The sequence below is a fragment of the Rhyacophila brunnea genome, unplaced genomic scaffold (genome assembly GCF_057557595.1).
Source record: "Rhyacophila brunnea isolate RB1 unplaced genomic scaffold, BYU_Rbru_1.0 scaffold_13, whole genome shotgun sequence".
In the NCBI taxonomy this organism is placed as follows: Eukaryota; Metazoa; Arthropoda; class Insecta; order Trichoptera; family Rhyacophilidae; genus Rhyacophila; species Rhyacophila brunnea.
Genome location: NW_028232785.1, coordinates 40,112,303 through 40,126,007, shown reverse-complemented (window position 1 = coordinate 40,126,007; position 13,705 = coordinate 40,112,303). Strand labels below are relative to the sequence as shown.

The window sequence follows — 13,705 nt, the reverse complement described above, 5'->3', positions numbered from 1 at the left end:
TTTCGGAGTGGAAGTAACGGATTCTGTTTCAGAAGTGTTTGAAGCCAAAATTTAGCTTAGTTTTATTGTTAAACCTGCGATATGTTTTATTATATCTGTAGTATGAAAGATAAGCTCCATATGTGTAGTATGTGAAATAGAAATATGTGTTTTCTTACCTTATAAATCGTGGTAACAGTAGTGGAACTTCTTAAATGACCAACCCAGAAAGCAACCTGTTCCGATAGCGATACCGACACACACCAACAATTTAAAGTGTACATGGCGATCAGTGTTATACAAAAATGTTGCTACATTAAAAAAAAACATATTTATAGTGAAAATTTTTCGCCTTCATGCTAAAATCGTGGTAACGGAATGTGGAGTTCCACTTTTTCAAATATCCTGGGACACACTTTAAACGTGATTTTTTTTCAATATTGGTACAAATTTACGAAAAAACTATATATTTTCCAAAAATATATAATGTAAGCTGTTGAAAACACTACGAATTTAATTTTACACACTCAAAATTAATGACGAAATCAGACTTTGTTTATTTGAATTTATGGGTGGGACATGGTAAAAACGCACTACCTTTCGATCTAAATAATCAATTAAAAATATATACAGGTCAGATAGTTGTATTTAACTGATTGAATAGAGTAAATTAATAAATTTGCATGTTAAAAGTACATAACTTTCCAACATTTTATAATATAATAACTATGAAAAAATCAATCAAAGTCATGGGACATGCCAAAAACGCAATGTACAAACTTTGGCGAAAATGCCCATTGACACGTAGACTTTTCAAAGCAGCAATGTTCGTCGCGCTTTGATCGCATACTGTTGCGATTATCTTTATACCTGTAAAATATATAATACAGGTATAATACACATGTTCTAACTGAAAATACATATTCTACTTCAAAATATAATTTTGTGCAAAAGCTCTTTCAAAATCCATAGAAATCATTTATTTTGGAATGCGTTTCTTTCAATTAGAATACGTGCAATAATAAAATATATAATATTTCTTCATATAATGCAGTGGCGAGGGGCGGAGGTAGACTGTTAACATCCAACATAAATAGTGCCAACTAAACTTGTCATTCATACTTATTTGATTTCATTGAATTAAGAATTAATTTGTTCAATAAAAATAAATATGTATGATTAACAAAGTTTAGTGTGCTCTATTAATGTCGGATCTTAACAGCCTACCTCCACCCTTCGTCACTGATATTATTTCTATAATTATATTATGAACAATGCATACCTGTGGAGACTACTGCCTTATAAACCTCTTTAATGCAACGAACTAATTGAGCAGACTTAGTTGCAGATTCACAATAATAATACGCTATTGGCTGCTTTTTATTACCAGCCACACTTCGTATCATGAAGACAAGGACATGATCTGCAATTTTTTTAGAACGCAGATGCCCAAAATCTTCAAAACCTTCGATCAAGTCACTTTTTTTATTATAATCTAAGTGCGGTTGTAAACTCATTTCATCCCACATGAGTGTATAATATTTTTCATGGTCAGTAAAACCACTAACTATTGATTTTAATTGAGAAATAATGACACCAGAGATACCGGTGGAGATAGGAACAGATGATAATAATGTTTGCAAAGTTCGGATAGATGGTAACGTAAAAAGTTTTGACAGAAATTTATATCCTCTTCCACTTTGCTTAAGTGAGGGCTAAGACTTTATCTCTTTCGGTAAAGCGTCGCCCTTTAGGTTTTAAATTACATGATTTTAATTGGAGTTTGAAAAAGTCTCGCTGTATTTTTGACAGGCCTTTGGTGGCTTGAACGAAGGTTAGTGAATCTGAAAATTTTTCTGCCCCCTTTATCCTATGCTTGAAGTTCGTCTTATTTCTTCGTCGGATGTATTTTTCCAAATGCAAACACTTGCGGCGATACATTCGAGCCTTGGGTGTCAAGGCCGTCAGATTCATAGGAAAATTTTCAGGTGTACGATCTGCAAGACACATTATACGGCATTTGAAATATTTTAAAAACATACAAATTAATACAATATTATTTAGCAACATGTCAACATAGTATATAGGTATGAGGTACTAGGTGAATTCTAGCTTAATCATATAAACTAGCTGGGCAAGCTGGCTCTCGCCAGTCTGTCTCGCTAGGAAAAATAATTGACAATATGATTATAATTTAATGTATGGATATCCAAACGTGTTATTTAGGTACATGCACCCATTATGTTATAATATATAAGTAAATGTAAAATGCATAAGGTGGATTGGAGTTTAAAATAATATGAGATTAATCTAATTTTCAATAAAAATAGATGTTTAAATCACTCACCTTTGATAAAAGCAGGTATTGCTACTGGACTGCAAGGGCTCACAAGATCAATATTAGGCGATGATTCAGAGGGAATCGCAAGATCAATAATACGCGATGATCCAGAGGGAATCGCAAGATCAATATTAGACGATGATCCAGAGGGAATCGCAAGATCAATATTAGACGATGATCCAGAGGGAATCGCAAGATCAATAATAGGCGATTCAGAGGGAATCACACTACAATAATTATCAGAAATACCGCGTGCTTCAAAGTTTAATACTATTCTATGAGTGGAAGGATCATTTTCTTCCGTCAGATTTATGTTTGAATCACTATCTGATAAAGGGGTTGTCAAGTTTTGAGATGGACACACACCCATTTTTAGCTTCTTTCCACAGTAGTCTGTCGGGAGAAAATGATTTCTGCACACTCCCACGTTGTCAGGTGATTTTAACAGTTTAATTGTACTATTGCCGATTAAATTGATCCATTGCCGTCGTTGGTAGTCTGCCTTTGGTAATGCGTGACAGATCACTCCCTTAATTTTGCAATCTGGTACCCAGCAATGACGAGGCATCTTGAAATTCTGGAATGATCTGCAATCAATCTGGACTATCACATAGGTAATAATTGTTTGGAAGTATCAATTTCATCGAATACTATTGTATGACATAGGTACCGAAAGATTAAAATGCTTAACTTGCATTGTCAAATTTTTGAAAATGTTCGGATTAGTACCTACGAAACGTTATAATATTCCATTGATTACGAAAACCCCTCAATTGCATCAAATAATATGCATTGTGTTACTGCTCGAGTAGTTAATTCATATTGAAATAACTGGCATAGCACTATTTTTATCAGTATTCAAAGTAAGATCAAATTATGTTTCTCATGGGATGGTATATTATTTTACACTAATATATCAAACAGTTGTCTTGTACAACAAAATTAACAGAAGTAATAGACAATACATACCAATGTTATAATATTATTCTGGTAGACAAGTACAATAAAATATAATTAATAATAAAATGCGTAACGTTGTAATTTCAAATTTTCAAAGCAAAATAAATGGCAGTTGGCAATTGGAAATGTCAAACGTTACTGAATAATTTGAAATAATTTGCTAGTTCGGATAAACTTCACCCTGATCGATGATTGGCTAACCTTGGTTCAACACCATAGATAAGAATAAAATATCTTGTTTATGAACCAAAAATAATTATTATTTAGCCATCTGGCGACACACTGACCAAACACAAAAAAAACACGTGACCGAAAATTTGATTGTATGGAACTTTCATCCCCCTGGTGGCAACACTTTTCTAACATTAACAAATGGATCCTGTCTGTCACGTAACACGTGGCTTCTGGAATATAAACCCTTAACATGGATGTAAAGCAAGAATGTGCTGGAGGACACTCCGATATAGAAGGCAAGTCTTTGTCTGACACGCTGACTAGCCATCCAAAAAACCCGGATCCTCGCTTTCATGTAACGCAAGTGAATGCGGACGTTTCAAGTTGCAATTTCGAGGTTAGTTTTTGGAAACTAAATTCCTTTACAATCACTTTAGATTGAGAATAACAATGGTTAGTTTAATATTGTAAACTGTGGCTTTTTTACGTACAATGTAGGAAGATAAGGTGATATTAAACTTTGTTTCAAAAAATTACATGTTTATACAATTTGACAGCTATGATACATACGTGTGATATAAGTTAGGTTATCTACTAGTTCATGTTAAATATAATTATTATACATCGTTGTATGGATGGACGTTTCGTGAACTGAAACTGGTTTTACTGTGTTTACAAAATGTAATAATGCTTCTTTCAGTACCTTATAGCGGAACTCTCTGATAATCAACCATCTGTCGTCAAGCGCGAGGTTATTGAAGATATACCACACCCATTATATTATGATGATGAATGCCTTCAACCGGGTTATTCGTATTCAGAATACAGCCCAATACATCAGGTACGTTCAATTGTACGTAGGTATATGTGCCGTTTTGTTCCCTTGATGCCATCTTACATTGAAGGTTTGAATTTATAATGCATCTTTGAAACTTCATAAGGAACTATTATATTATAATTCGGCCAAACTTGTTTCGTTTATTAATTTCGGAGTAGATTCGAGTTATTGGCGATTGCTAAGACAGATATTTTGAGACAGTATTGAGTAGGTATATAAATCTTTTGAAAAGGTATATTTAAATATGGTGATTTATATATCACAATAAATTCGAATATAAAGCAATAATGAATGCGATTATCTAAAATTGTGATCAATTGTGTGGTGAATAAAATTAATCGCCCGTTAGTCCTTTTTAGGTAGGTAATACAATCTAAGCCTATTGTCTATAAAAATTACTTACAGCCATAAAATACCATTAACAGAAGCAATATCTACGGGAAGTGGGGTGAGAATATACCAATAATTCTATTTTCAAAACTTTTTGTAAAAATTTTATGTTGTAAGCCTCAAATTTTTCTAAATCACTACCATGCTGCATGACAACATAAATTTAGGCGTTCCAGCTAAACAGTTTGACATGTCAAAACTGGCGCACTGCACATAAGCAAACCAGAATAGTTTTAGTTTTAACGTTTAGTTCACTGTACCAGCAAACTTCGAACCATTTTCTGACCGTCAGAAGTGGTTTGGTCTAAAACGTCAAACCACTTGTCACGATCTGTCAAAGTAATAACTGTCTAGACAGGACCTAACCTAAAAATGATGGTCATTTATTATATTCCGTACCTATGTCATTTTCTCTACATAATATTGCGCTACCTATGAACATTATAATATTTTTAGGATTAAGAAAAATTGAGGTTCTTCTGCATTTATATACCTATCGTGAGATGTTCATATTAATATTTTAGACATTTACACAGTAGGAGTTCAGTAGAATTAGGTAGGTACATTATAGCGTAGTAACCGATACCTATTATTCATTAGTAACCATATGCGAACAATAAACCGCTTTTGGTCGTGTTGTCCCATGATTCCTCCCAAATTTTCTATGCATAGAGTTCGATTCGATATCATCACATGTTTGGTTTTTAGTGAGAGGCGGTGGGGGTCGCTACTCGACCGAGAAATTGCAACGGAATGGATTGACTCGACTAAATGATCTTACTAAAGTACTCGACTCAATTTGTCTGTTCGAACACGTTTAGTTAGGTACTAAATTTCTCGCCACTCGACTAAACTTCTCGCCTGATCCGAACTGGCCTTAACTCATTTAGTGCTAACACCGCGACTGACGCGTTTGGAGTACTTGGCCATTCGATATAATTGACGTGTTATTTGAATGTGGTAATTAAAAGGATACGGTCAGCAGTGATTGTGTTCTCATTTAGTCCTTAGAACGCGACGGCACGTTTGTATTAGTTGGCCATTAGATATAATTATCATGACATTTAAATGTAATTAATTAGTAAATAGTAGGTCATCCGTGAATCAATTAAGGGTGTGTCCATGAGCGTAGCGAAACAATCAACCTCATTGACGTGCCTTTTCAATCGTGGCAATTTAAACGAAGCAGTACGCAAACAAGAAGCAAAACGCAACAGTATCTTCAAGGGCGGTATAGTGCTTTGGATGGTGTCCATTAATGCAACAAAAATACTGATTGGACATTTATGGTCGCGTAAGGCCCTCCTCCCACGGCGCACCTGAAATCTGACAGAACTGATTTGTGAAGGAACTCATAAACTGGCCAATGTGATGCTTCGCACACGAGGCTACTGAAACCACTTGAAATAATAATCACATAACCTCAAACTGTCAAACTGAACCATCAGCTGTTTTGTACAAAAACCGACAACACGCACGCTGCTGCGCTTATTCGAATAGAATTAGGTTATTTCAATTTTGCTTATCTTGTACTTTTTACGTTTTGGGTTGTTAATGATTTTTATAGCATGACACATGTTCGCAGTGCGGCCAATTTTGGTAAGAAAATATGATTTTTCACCGAATCTAATGATGTTGGTACCACTATTTTACGGTGACTGGAAACTTCAGAGACCGCGCGACTAGCATGTCGCGTCTCTTCGCGACCGTTTTGAAGCTGAGAGATTCCAGTCTTGCCGTCAGCGAGCCGCAATTGAAATACATTAGCTAGATACTGGCTGGAATTTTAGTTTCAGTTCCATCGGACTTTAATTGCGCCGTGGGAGGATGGCCTAAGAGTTTGCATTATATTTTTGTATATGCTCACATGACAGCTAGTTGGGGTTGACATTAGATTTTCCAACCTGGAAATGAATATATCTGCCAATGGTTTCGATAACCGGAATCGTTTCACAAACGCCTCGTCTGTCATTTCGAATGGATCCGTCCGGTTACCAAATCTTAACTACAAAATTTCAGCGTGAATCACTTCCATTTTGGGTACGTGTAAAATAACCTAAATATGGTAATGTCTTTATCATATTACCTATTTAATCAGTACTTATTAGTTATCGCTGAATTCTTAAAACGATTGATTGTTCTACGTAGATGATTAATCCTTAAATAAGCTACTTACTTAAATATTTACCTCATAATAGTGTTATTACAATAGTCAGTAGGTTCCTACGAGAATGTGAACGGAACTTCCGATGTATTTTACAAACCTAATATTAATAAAATATGTATGTTTGTGTATAACAAAACACGATAAATACTTTATTGCGAATTTAAATACAAAACAACACTTCCAACGGTAATATGTAAAAGACAAAAAACAATAAATAAAGAGCCTTTCGATATTATGTACCAACATTTAATCTGTCAAAATTAGCGCCTCAACCGTCGAAGCTTATGAAGCTCAAAAGCCTCCGCCACTTTCAGACGCGGTATTCAAAATCTAATTAGAAATTAAATTTCTTATACATTCTAATCACTTTCTCATACAATGACTTCGATACTGCTTCGTTTAAAAATTGCCCATCTAGGTGGTCATAGTCCAGAAACTTTGCATTCTTTCAGTTGGTTGATTTTTTTATATGGTTAGTGTAAATGTTTTGATTGCTTTATGTTTGTATTTTATTTCTTGACAGACTCCGCTCGTAAACCGCGACATGGATTGTATGATAGCACCTGATATCTTTGAGAGACAATCTGCACAGTCGTTTGGTGAATTTGAAGTGCAAGAAATGGTCATCAAAAAGGAAATAGCGATTGCTTCTGCGAAAGAAGTCCGTCTGAGGCTGAACAGAGCTTCATTTTTCGTTAGAAATTTTGTTTGCAACGTGTGTTGTAATTTTTTTTCATCTGCGCTCATTTTGAAGTACCATAAACGTATGCACGATGCGTCGCCGACTTTCAATGAAGTGGCTTTTCCATGCGACCAAAGCAGTCACTTGTATGAAAAGTTTGATGCGTCGACGTTTGCAAGTGATTCACAGGTAACTCATATAATATACATGCTCATTTGATTATTGTTGTTCGGTATATAATGTATTATATATTGTCATCTTAAACGTATATGAATAATATAATACTGTGTATATTTTTATTTGTAATCATAATAGGTATCATCCAGTGGCGCAGGGTTTACATGGGCTGCTAATATGCAACATAAATAGTACACACAAAATTTTGTCAGTCATACTTATTTGTTTTCAATAGATTAAGGTGACCATAATTATTCAAACAAATTCAAATACAAATTCAACAAAACCCCGCGAAGCCAAGCCATAATAAATAAGAGTCAAAAATTATTCGTTTATCTAGAAAATATCTAAAATCATGTTATTAAATCATACAGATCTTTGGATATCTTATAGATCGAAGAATATTTTTTATTAGTTATGGCTTGGTATAGGCAAGGCTTAATGAATTTTTAAGCCATCTGTGAAATGTACTCCTAATTCAACTAAAACAAATAAGTATAATCGAAAGAGTGTGCACTATTTTGTCGGATTGCCCATATCATTAGAATGTCGTTCGGTGATTCTACATTCACCTGCCAAATAAAGTCAAACATTGGCGACCAATTATTGAAGAAAGAGCTCTGGGAGACCTTCTCTGGCTTATCGTAATGATGATACTGTTACCTAATATTTATAATGTTATTTTCAGAAGCGTGAAAACGGTCTGATGAATATTAAGTATGAGAATAATGATGAGGCAGCCATCGTCAAAGAAGAATTACTTGTGAATGCAATTCACCAAACCAATGATAAATTAACTCAACCTGGCTGCTCTTATCTACAGTACAAGCCATTAGACGAGGTATGTTTAAAAACAAATGCGGTTTTTTTAAAGTCCGATAGGCGGAAGTCAAATTCTGGGCACCCAAATCGGACTACTTTTATTAAAGCGCTGCTGGTCGTATAGTACGGGAAATGTTGGGTTCTAATGCGTTAAATGCTGCTGGTTTATCAGCATATAACAGTGACTTCACAAATCCATTTCTTAAAATCAATTTATCTCCAAATCTTGATTCAAATAAAGCGATAGTTGCGGTAGCTGTATGGCACTTCCTGTTGAAATCACTGTTCTTTCGAATGATTCCATATTTAAAACAAAGTAATAATCATGGCTCGACAAGGATATCCATTAACCTACGTGAGCTTTGGCTCCATTTTTGAAAAATTGTGCGGCATTGCCACCAGCGTGTAAACCGCACCAAATGATGCATTTTTGTGGATGTAATGAATTATAGGAAGTCTTCTGGATTGGTATTTTTCCGTGTAGGAAATTTTCCTTATTAACAAACCCGTTAAGCAAAAATGAGCGTCATCGCTAAATGCAATTTTGCAATAAAATTCAGTTATAAGTTGGGTTTCTTTTTTAGTTTTTTATTAATAATCATGTCCTTGCTTTTTCGTAGAAGGTGGTTGTTAGTAATTTTGAACAATCACAAATACCTAGGCTTTGAGAAAAACACATAAATATTGTGTATCCTGACCGGGAATCGAACCCAGGAACTCTCGGGTGGAAGGCAAGCGCCTTACGTATCGCACCACGAGAGCCGCCTTAAGTTGTGTTAGCATCAAGTAGAGTAGTTTAAGTGCCAAATTCCTGAATGATCTCGATAGTAAATGCGAGGCATCAAGGCATAAAGGTATCTTAAAAAAAAAAGTTATAATTTGCGTAAATCGACAACGGATTTGTATAAGTAGCATTGTTCCAGCGTAATTCTATTCACAAAGATTTGCCGGGCGAAGTATACTGATCATTAGGTATGCTCACATACTGTAGCTTAAAGTTTAGAAGGATCTTAATTTGCTACATATTTTTTCCGTCTCATACGTAGCGTAAATGAAAACTGCCATTCTTAGTGGTATTGGATGCTATGTCCCATGGGCGGCGCGTTTCTGTATGCGGCATTCTGTAAAGCTTCGCCAACTCCGGATCGTCTTGCTGCTCTTGTACTATGTAAGTCGCCAGGTCTGGTAACTCCAGCACTAAATCCATGGGGGTTGGATCTGTTATCGGTCCCTCTGGTATGCTCATACGTCCATGTCTATGTCTTCTTACGGTTGCAGTTCCGAGATAAAGCGTCCGGTAGTTGGTTATCTTTCGCTTGACAGTGGGTAATGGTGAAAGAAAACTCTAATAATAGGATCGCCCGGCGGGTTAGTTTCGCTCTCTGGTCTTAATTGTCGGTTACCAGGGTGAACTCTCGTTCTTCTAGGCCGACCCTGTAACGTTTAATAGCCCAGGTGATCTCGAGGGCCTCCTCTTCATTGCTGTGGTATTTGCGTTCCACTGCAGATAAGCAACCGCAGCCCCCATTCCGCGTCCGCTGGCGTCCGTCTGTAGGAAGAATCGTCAGCTTAAGTCGGGGCGGGCTAGTTATAGGGGTTTCCGCAGCTCTTTTATGCTTTGCATAGAGGCTGTCGTGGCTTCCGTCCACCGGAACTTCTGTGATGTTGTGATGTGATTTGCAGCATTTAGAACGCAGTTTTGGATGCGGAAAGGCTCTAAAGTAACAAACTGATTCACATGGACGTGATTGCTGATCAGCAACTTATTAACCATAGAAAGTAGTGAATTTATTTGATGTAATTGAGTATGTAGGGTATCACCTAGATTGGCCTCCATAGACGCCAATTTTGTCTATTAACTAATCCGTTTAGTCAAAGGTTATTTTGACAATTTGGAATCGGTGCTCGATCGTCACTCTATTCATGGTTGCCTGTCTAAATACTGTTCATAAATGTCAAAAAGTATGCGCAGTATCACAGGTCGGTTTGACAGTTAACCCTTTCGTAAGTTCTATCTAAGCAACACAAAAAATAGTTGTGATATCACAACAAACAAAAAAGTAACTGACATTTAATGCAAATCGCACCAAGTAGTCATGAAACTAGCAATATTTCTCCTGACATAAAATTTTAAGTCTCCCATGTGCTTTGTTATAAATTATTAATATTATAAAAACAAATACCATCTTTAATGAGTGTAGTCTTGTGCTGTGGTTAAAGATTCATCTCTAAAGTAAGATATTCTCGGTTCACTTCTCCTTGCATGCAGCGTATATTTTTAGTTTGGATACGTGATTGGACCCCTTACCCTAATCTGTTTATTATGTATATTTTTATTCAAATAACTCTTTATCGTTAAACGACCAATAATTTATAGACAAAAGCAAAGTGTGCCGCAAAAGTGGGCAAGCCAAACGTTATTAATTTATTTGCACATTATTAATAATAGTGATAATATTTTTAATAAACATGTTCCAAATTCACGATATATTGAAACCAACAGTAAAGGTTTCTACTGGGAATTATTTTCTCCAATACGGAATAGTACCTGTCGTTGATAATCTATTAAATCATGTGGCATTCTGATGTATGAAATATTAAAATACTGTCAATGATCAAGGTTGCTTGATGAAATTTGAATATAATTTTCTAGCTTTGCCTTTCAAAATAACAGGCGCTGTGCACACACTCCAACGACACACTAAAACAGAACATGATATAATTATTGTTCCTTAAGATGATGTATACATACATATAAGTGCATTGTTTTGACCCACATATGGATCTTTCCGTAACAATATTTCACTCTCACTTCGCTATTTATTAATCTCTGAAGGTGCTAAAAAACGAAAGGGTCAAAAAAATAATTAAATATTATTATTCATAATTGATAATATTGATATCGATTATTACGATTTTTCTAGGTTTCTACCATAGGATTTTTCATGAGGCATCACGATACAGATGAGAGTCAACAATCCTCAGATGATGGCATCCAGGATAGAACGTTACAGTATTCAGAAGTGACGATAGACGAGAATAACATTAAACAAGAAATCTTAGAACGAGATGTTCCCAAGGAAATTCGACTTATTCTTAGGAGAGTAATCCATTTCCCACGTTATTTGATTTGCTGCATTTGTAACGCGGTTTTCAGATGCGAAAATGCTCTAAAAACTCACAAAACGGTGCACATGGACGTGATTCTTGATCAAAATCAAAGCATAGTAGACTCGCAACATAGTAATGTCAAAGTACATAAAAAGACAATTACTGGTGAAAAACCTTATAAATGCAATGTATGCTCATATAAATGCTCGCAACTTAGTGATCTTAAGAGACATAAAATGACACATACCGGTGAAAAACCTTATAAATGCAATGTATGTTCATATAAATGCTCGCAACTTAGTGATCTTAAGAGACATAAAATGACACATACTGGTGAAAAACCTTATAAATGCAATGTATGTTCATATAGATCCTCGGCATCTGATAATCTTAAAACACATAAAATGACACATACTGGTGAAAAACCTTATAAATGCAATGTATGTTCATATAAATGCTCGCAACTTAGTGATCTTAAGAGACATAAAATGACACATACTGGTGAAAAACCTTATAAATGTAATGTATGTTCATATAGATCCTTGACATCTGGTCATCTTAAAAATCATAAAATTACACATACTAATGAAAAACCTTATAAATGTAATGTATGTTCATATAGATGCTCGCGAATTAGTAGTCTTAAAGAACATGAAACGAGACATAGTGGTGAAAAACCTTATAAATGTAATGTATGTTCATATGGGTCCTGGAAACTCATTGATCTTAAAATACATAAAATGACTCATACTGGTGAAAAACCTTATAAATGCAATGTATGTACATTTAAAACCTCGAGATCTGGTAATCTTAAAAATCATTATATGACACATACTGGTGAAAAACCTTATAAATGTAATGTATGTTCATATGGGTCCTCGAGACTCGATGAACTTAAAAAACATGAAATGACATACTGGTGAAAAACCTTTTAAATGTAATATATGTTCATATGGGTCCTCGAGACTCTGTGATCTTAATAAACATAAAATGACACATACTGGTGAAAAACCTTATACATGCAATGTTTGTTCATATAAATGCTCGCGAATTAGTAGTCTTAAAGAACATATAACGAGACATAGTGGTGAAAAACCTTATAAATGAAATGTGTGTTTATATAGATCTTCTACATCTGGCAATCTTAAAAATCATAAAATGACACATACTGGTGAAAAACTTTGTAAATGTAATGTATGTTTATATGGGTACTCGAGACTCGATGATCTTAAAAAACATAAAATGACACATACTGGTGAAAAACCTATGTTGGCCAAAGCTTGATTAAAAAACTAGCATTTACCAAAGATATTAGACGGTGCAATCTCTTTGGCATTGACCTTTTTTGTTACCTAATAAAGTTTTACATAATATATTGAACAGTTTAACTTTTTTATAAAAAAAGCCTTTACAGTCCACAGCCAACTTTAAGGAAGGAGCGTAAATCGAAACATTTTACTATTGAATCCACAGATTTGGCGGCAATGGTATCTAACATGGGATTTTCACCACGAGTCATTTTGTTTATTCTGTAAATGAGTTGGATTGGTAGGTAGGTACTGAGTATCCAACACATTTTCTCTTTAGTACCAGCGATCTTAAAGGCTTCATAATAAACTGAATCATTTTGTATCAAAATATCGATTAGACTTTCGAAAGATTATTTATTTTATATAGAAAACTTTGAATTAAACTACGAGTATATATAGAAATAGGTAGTGTTACCAGACAAAAAAAGAAAAGAACCCGGCATGACAGTTTCAAATTCTAGATCAACAATTTAACAACCAAAAAAATACCCAGCTCCGCTGGCGAATGTTTAGAATCTCTGACAAAGTTAAGTAAACAATAACACCCTCGACGGGCGAAAAAAATTGTACCTGCCGGCGAGAGCGTCGTCCGGTCGAGGTGACAGAAAAAATCACCGCTAGGTTTTGACTTGACCGAAAGTCTTCCCTTTGCACCCCTCCCCGCTGTCTCACCACCGATAGGTTCGTTGCAGATAAGGGCGGACAGTACTGGTTCTCCCGCCAAAGTGGAAGCTGATATCCGGGGCTGCACCTT

The 13,705-nt window shown here is 35.2% G+C and overlaps 1 protein-coding gene across 1 annotated transcript; it reads left to right on the top strand.

Annotated features, from left to right (window-relative positions):
• Positions 1 to 3,693: 3,693 nt before the first annotated feature.
• On the top strand, positions 3,694 to 9,850 carry LOC147077504 (uncharacterized). Its single transcript, XM_085941106.1, has 5 exons — positions 3,694 to 3,851; positions 4,155 to 4,295; positions 7,373 to 7,720; positions 8,397 to 8,549; positions 9,809 to 9,850. The coding sequence occupies exons 1-5, from the start codon at positions 3,705 to 3,707 to the stop codon at positions 9,848 to 9,850; spliced, it is 831 nt and encodes a 276-aa protein (XP_085797232.1). The 5' UTR covers positions 3,694 to 3,704.
• The last annotated feature ends 3,855 nt before the right edge of the window (positions 9,851 to 13,705 follow it).